This window comes from Octodon degus, unplaced genomic scaffold (genome assembly GCF_000260255.1).
Source record: "Octodon degus isolate 3935 unplaced genomic scaffold, OctDeg1.0 scaffold00009, whole genome shotgun sequence".
Lineage (NCBI taxonomy): Eukaryota > Metazoa > Chordata > Mammalia > Rodentia > Octodontidae > Octodon > Octodon degus.
Window position 1 is genome coordinate 6069582 of NW_004524585.1, and position 7102 is coordinate 6076683.

The following is a 7102-nucleotide window of genomic DNA, read 5'->3' on the forward strand; positions in this document are numbered from 1 at the left end:
CCGCGTCGGTCTTCATGTCGAGGATCCGCTCCACCTCGAATACGTCCTCCCCATCTTCCTCGCTATCCCCCAAGGCCTCTGCTGCTTTGGTGGAATGGCCCTTCTCTTCGCCCACTGCTCCAACTCTTTGGACTTCACGCAACTCGCCGTTGCTGTCGGCATCCGAATCAGTCACTACGGTCACAACAGCCCGGTCCGCAGCAGCCGCCATCACAGAAGCTCCCAGAGGACAACCGTCTGTGACAACACCAGCAAGCTCCTCGCGCGCAGCTGTAGCTCTAAAGCGCCTCGGGGGCGGGACGCTCTCTTAGGGAAATCAGCCAATGGAGGGCTCAGAACAATGGAATGACACGCGCAGCAACCAATCACTTAAGGAGCGCGCCAAGGCGCCGAAGAACCTTCGGGAAGCGGATGGGCGGATGGGGAGGGGAGGGAGCGGAAGAACGCGGCTAGGGGCGGGTCGGAAGCGGTCGCGGAGGGGAGGGGGGAGGGGAAGGAAGGGGAGGGTTAGCTTGAGTGCAGGGTTGTGATCCAGTGGGCCATGGGGTTCTTAGTTTTGTGTATTCCTCAAAAATAAGGCAATTTGGGGCTGGGGAGATGGCTCAGTAGAATAAGCGCTTCCTTGGCAAGCGCAAGGGCCTGAGTTCTAGTCCCCGGTTCCGCAAAAGAAAAAAAAGAGGCAATTTAACAGGCTGAATACATGTTTGCTTCCCAAATTCTAGCCTCGTTGGGGCCGGGAGATGGCTCAGTGGAATAAGCGCTTCCCTGGCAAGCACGAGGGCCTGAGTTCAATCCCCGGTTCCGCCAAAAAAAAAAAAAAAAAAAAAAAAAAAAAAAAAAAAAAAAAAAAAAAAAACTCTTGAGTAGATTATTAGCCAATAAAAGCTGCCAACATACAATGAGCCTAATTCACCACAAGGAGGATTTCTTCAGAATATAGTAATGCTTTGACATTCAAAAATAGGCATCAGAATTTGTTTAATGTACAGAAAAAGAGTATTTTTATCTGATTATTCTAACAGCTATGCTTAAAATTAAATACCCACCGAACATTGTTTAGAAATACTTTCTGCACCCTATAAATAGAATTTTTATCTTTAACCTAATTTTTAAATACTCATAATATCAAACATAAAGATGTATTATTGAAATAAAACAATTGGAAATAAAGGAACATTTTCTTATTATCTGCAGGCATGTTCTTTGCTTTCTGAGAATATTGGCAAGTGTGATTTTTAGTAGGCTCCCTTGCCAAGAAGGCACTGAATTTCTTCATCTTTTCCTTTTATGCAGGCCATTTTTTTGTCCCTCTGGGTACTCCTGTTTTCTACTTTAGTATCACTCATACTGAGTGATGATTGCTAACATGCTGTGCCCCCTACTCCCACTTACACATCTAATTGCCTAAACATCACACTAGTCCTTGATGCGTGGTTTGCACTTAACAAGTACTTACTGGAGTATTCAGAGTCTACAGGAAAGAATAGAAGCCAGTGATTAAATAGAAATACTAATAAAATAACAGGAAAAGCAAATTAAACATGATGTAAATGCCATATGGATTCCAATGACATTTTATTTCATTACATGGAAGCATATTTAGTAATGTCATACATACCTAAGCACACTGGTGGCGTAGTCCACACTCCCTCTATACAATAGATCTCCTTAGATCCTTGTAGAAAATGGTGCTCAAAACAACTGTATTCCACAGAGGAACCATTCTCGTAGGTGTCTACTTTTGAACTGATAATGACTCCATTTCTTATAAGAGGAGGCAACACACACTTTCCTTTAGATTCTGCAAAAGTGATTTTAAAATCTAAAATGAATGTATAGTCTTTTAATAATTCTATAGAAATAAAAATTAGATAGTTCACTGTATTAAAGGCATTTACAATGGTTCTCAAATATTTTATATATTGAAAACATTTCTGTAATAATGTCATATTATACAATATATTATTATTATAATTAGAACTCCATGTTATAAGATTTAAGCACATATTTACAACTATCAAATACTATCACTGCTTACTCATTCTCTTTCAATCTAGTCAACAGTACATAAGATCTCTCTTGATCCTTACATTCTGTATGTATTGTGTTCTTTTTCTTAAGTTAAAAGTAATAGTTTAAGGACAGCCTGAACTACATAGCAAAATCTTGTATCAAAATAACAAAGACAGAGAGAGAGAGAGAGAGAGAGAGAGAGAGAGAGAGAATTAAAGGTAATACTCTCTGTAACCAAGGAGTACACAAGGTTTCTTACACTGCATCAAGCCACTTTCTGAGTAGTGATGTTTTACAGTGTTGTTGAGTCTTGACATGAGAATAATCCTGGAGATATTTATAAAACCTCTTGCCTTTTTTCCTTCCTAAAACTGACTTTTGGGAATTAAAATATATTAATCTCATCTTCCCATTTAAGTAAAATTTCATGCTGGAAGTTGGATAATTCCCAATTTATATACAGGAGGGAAAAAGATGAAAAACTGCTTAGGGTCAAATACACAAATTTTCAAACAAGAAGGTTAATATCTATTAATAAAGAATTGCTAGAAAGCCTTGCCACCTTACCTTTTCTAGCACACAAAGGGTATCGCACTTCTCCTCTGTTGCACTGCACAGATAACCCCGACAGTGAAGTTGACAGAGACGAGTCATATCCTTGTTTACAGACAAAATCAATTAAATCTCCATGCAAGACCTTTCCTTCGTATTTCCATTTCATCTCTATGTTATTTCTGTTCATATAATCCACATCAACAGTGCATGGCTCTGAAAACAAAATGTTTTCCTAAATTCTTTACTCATATGACAAATACAAAAGTGGCATCTTTAAAATAAAAATTATAAGCATCAAAAATATTTTATATTTGACATCATTATGAAAGCTCACCATACATATAGATAGTAGAATAATACTTTATTAGGGTCAAATGGATGAATGCATACATTTCTTACTATTCCATCATATCATAGATTAAAATAAAATAACTTGAAGCATTAAAAATAATGTTTACATCCATCAACCTGTTAGGTTAACCTTGATATACTCTTGGAAAAAATAACAAATTTGAAGTGGAAGACTATTGAACATACAAATATTATAGACAACTGTCTACTCAGTATGCATCAATAGATATCAAAGATCTGTGACCGTATAGAGCTAACCCTTTAACTGAAACTCTAAAATAAATAATAAATAAAATAAAGCTATGAATTTTATAATTTGTGCATATTTTTAAACTATAGCATATGGAAAATAAAGTTAGGAAGAGTAGTGGAGAGGAGGACTACTGAAAACACTTGAGGAAGGATAGTTGCTCCTTTAAATAAGAGAATTGTGATAGCCCCAGGGATTAAGATACTAGAGATTTTGTATTTAAATAAATGAGAGGTGAAATATTTCAGGAAAAATTATTTTCTATATACTATAGAAAATCACATACAAACACAAGCATAATAGCAAAATAAATTCAGTGTGTTCTTTCTTACCCAAGCAAACAGGTGGAGATGACCATTTTCCTTGTTCACACCGAGATATTTTTGATCCTTCCAGTAAATAGTATTCATTGCATTTATACTCCACTGAAGACCCTGTTGTATAACTTGACAATAACCCATCAGTAATAGCCCCATTTGCTATTTCAGGTGGAGGCTTACAATTCTCATTATTTTCTAAGAAAAAAGGTTATTTTCAAATTAATATGAACCTATAATGACATAACAATATAACAGTAACCCAAACTATGGTAGCTTAATATTTATACTATATAATTTAGGCAATTAATTTCTATTCTAAATTCATCAGAAATAAATGTTTAGCTCAGATATTTTCAAAAAGTTACTAAACAAGAATATAAGTAAGTCAGGTGTGGTGGTGGACACCTGTAATCCCAGCACTCAGGAGTATCAGCATGATCCCAGGCCCAACCTGTGTTACACAGTGAGACCATGTCTCAAAGAAAAAAACAAAAGAATGCACAGCAAGAACAAGTACATATATTTTTATCTGCTCTTGATTGTGAAGGAATTATTATAAAGACATTCTTAGAATGCACAGAAAGGAAATTATGTTTTTTAACTTAAAGATTATGAACAATTCTAAAACCTCCCTTGGGCGTTATCCACTTTTCTTCCTCTGGCATTGCCCATTTCTTTTCTTCAGTTTTCCTTTAACTATTGATAAAAAAATATCAATATTTTTCTCTAGAAGCTTTCTCATCTTCTGCTAATTTACTTGGCACACTTCATAGCTTTTGTCATGCAGAATTAATATCTGGGGTAAACATGTTTGTGGAACTCTCTTCAACATGTCATAAAAAGCGAGGAGGGCAGGAAGGTACCACTCAGGACTGACAGTGTAGCCTGGTGGTACTCTTCAACAAAACAGAAGAAGTATTTCAGAGGTGCTCAAGTTCAGAATGTCGAGATGCACAAGTGCCATCAGTAGGATGGTAGTGCTGTGGACTAAGTATGGTGGAAGTCCAGTGAGAGGAAGTGGACCATGCCCATGACCAGCCATTCACTTCGACCTGCCTTTTATTTGCTTCTCTCATAAAAAACAGCCCTTATTAATGCACAGTCAATAGAACTCATTGGCCAGGGTGCTTATGCATGTCAAGTAACAGTGCCTTTCACAAATGTATTGAAAATACTATCTTTACCTTCTTAATTATTGCTATTCACTTGAATCCTACAGATAAGTCCATATGCCCAAACAAGTAGCAGAGCAGGTAAGGTAGGTATCAAAGTCTTTTTAACTCTTGTAAGTAGTGGCCTCTATGGATATGTAGATAAAATAAACCATATAAAAATGTTTGCCCCATAGGATTAGCTATTTATTGATGTTAACTGTAGTGCACATACCAACACACTCGGGGGGAAGTGTCCATTTTCCATGAGTACAAGTTATCTCATTTGATCCACGGAGACGGTAGCCCCTTTCACATCTGTACATCACTTTGTCCCCATTATAATAAGTCCCAGAGCGCACGTTTGCTGTACCATTCACAATGACAGGAGGTTCCTCACAGGCAACCTTCTCCTTTTCCTCTGAAAAAGTAAAACTTAAGAAGAGACCACTTGGCTACATATGCAGATTTTAACTCACGTAAAGTTTATTCAAGATGTTACCAACCAATGCATTTTGGAGGTTCTGTCCATTTTCCATTTTCACAACGTATTTCTTCTGAGCCCTGAATCACAAAATTAAGCTCACATTCTATATGAACTACTTCACCGTGACGATAACTTGTTGAATATGCTTGAATTTTGGAGTTTAGAGGTAAAGGTGGAGGAGGGCATCTATTTCTTCTTCCTTATGGAAAAATAACAGCATGTTTAGACATACAATTGCAAAATTAAAGATTTAAGTAGATCATGATATCAAGCAACATAGAGTACATTATATGGAATCTCGGAGCATCTCTGTGAGTTCCTCCTCCCAGAATTCACTTCCTTGTATAAGATCCCCCTCCTGGGGCTGGGGAGATGGCTCAGGAGAATAAGCGCTTCCCTGGCAAGCACAAGGGCCTTCAATCCCCGGTCCCGCCAAAACAACAACAACAACAAAAAAAATACCCAAACATCCCCCTCCATGTGAGGGACTTCGGCTTGCTTTCAGTCCTAGTATACAATCAACATGAAGAATTCATGATTATGTATATATGACTAGGCAACATAAGTTTGGTCTTTGTGCTAAAACACTTTCTCTTTCCACTAGTTTTGAAGAAGCAAGTGGCCACATTTTGAGCTTCCAAATGGAGAAAGCTACTTGACAAGGGGCAGAAGGCTCCTACCAGGTGACAGCAACCAGAAACTCAAATTCAACAATCTGCAAACCACTCATTGCTACCAAGGGCTATGGTGAGTTTGGATATTTACTCCCAACCTAGCCCAGGTGAGACTTCAGATCTGTCTTCATTGCAGCTGTCAGATTATGATGCAGAGGAGCCATGGGACTACATCCAGTTCCTCACCTACAGATTATGATGCAGAGGAGCCATGGTACTACACCCAGCTCCTCACCCACAGATTATGATGCAGAGGAGCCATGGGACCACACTCAGCTCCTCACCTACAGAAATTGAAATAATGCGCCAGGGTGGCTTGAGGCTGCTCAGTCTGTGGCAGCAATAGTGTGCAGTGATGAAATGAGAAAAGTGGATGCTAAAGCAGCAAGCATTTTATAGTTATCATCTCCTTCAGTCTTAGATAACTTTCTTAAGTAGGCACTATGATCTCTTACATATTAAAAAGAAACTCAGACTTCCAAGGTAACTTCGTAACAGGTGACAGATCTATTCTTAAGCCCATGTCTATCAGAATTAAAATCCATTCTTAAATATAAAATGTTGGTTATATTAGTTTTCCTACTGCTGCTGTAACAAGCTACTATTACTGGCTTAATACAATATAAATAAGTCCTGTACAGTTCTGGAATCCAAAATTCCAGAATTAGTTTCACTGAGCTAAAATCAAAGGTTATCAGGGAATGCTACATTCCTTTTGGAAATTTTAGAAGAGAAATGGTTATTTTGAGTTTTCTATCCATCATTTCTGTGAATATTCTCTCACCCGCTGGAGTCACTGATGTTAAGCACTGTGAATCTAATTTTAATGAACACACTCACTGATTAAAAAAAAAAACTTTGTTACATTTTGAATAGCTCTTATTGGATGACCTAATTTTCCATTTTCACTAATGGGTAATATTCTTCTGCTTTTTAAGCTTCTTGTCTCACTACTTTGGACTTTCAACTTTGACCTCAGGAAATACATGGTCAATTAAGAAAGTGTCCTTACAAAGGTGCAAGTTTGTGGTGGTTGGATCTAATAATTCTCAATTTTAAAAGCTATTAATTATAATAATATAAGTCTGACCAGATAGCTCAGCAGACTAAAATGCCTGCTTAGGATGAGCACATTGGCTAGGGTTTGATGTCCAGCGTGCTGGCCCCACTGTGGGGCGCACTGAGACAGCAATTGAGAGTGGGCGTGGTGGTGAACATCTGTAATCCCAGTACTTGGGAGGCTGAAAACAGGAGAATCACTACGAGTCAGATCTATGTAGTGAGACCCTATAGAATATATA

General features: G+C 37.9%; 1 protein-coding gene across 2 annotated transcripts in view; it reads right to left on the reverse strand.

Moving 5' to 3' along the window:
• The window catches only part of F13b (coagulation factor XIII B chain), a 26787-nt gene that overhangs the window by 12046 nt on the left and 7639 nt on the right, over positions 1 to 7102 (reverse strand). For both annotated transcript variants that reach the window (XM_023708559.1, XM_023708556.1), the window contains 5 exons: positions 5147 to 5326; positions 4876 to 5061; positions 3502 to 3684; positions 2581 to 2781; positions 1619 to 1801 (listed from right to left, as the gene is read on the reverse strand). In XM_023708559.1, the coding sequence (XP_023564327.1) occupies positions 1619 to 1801; positions 2581 to 2781; positions 3502 to 3684; positions 4876 to 5061; positions 5147 to 5326 (933 nt within the window). The remainder of the gene's footprint in view (positions 1 to 1618; positions 1802 to 2580; positions 2782 to 3501; positions 3685 to 4875; positions 5062 to 5146; positions 5327 to 7102) is intronic.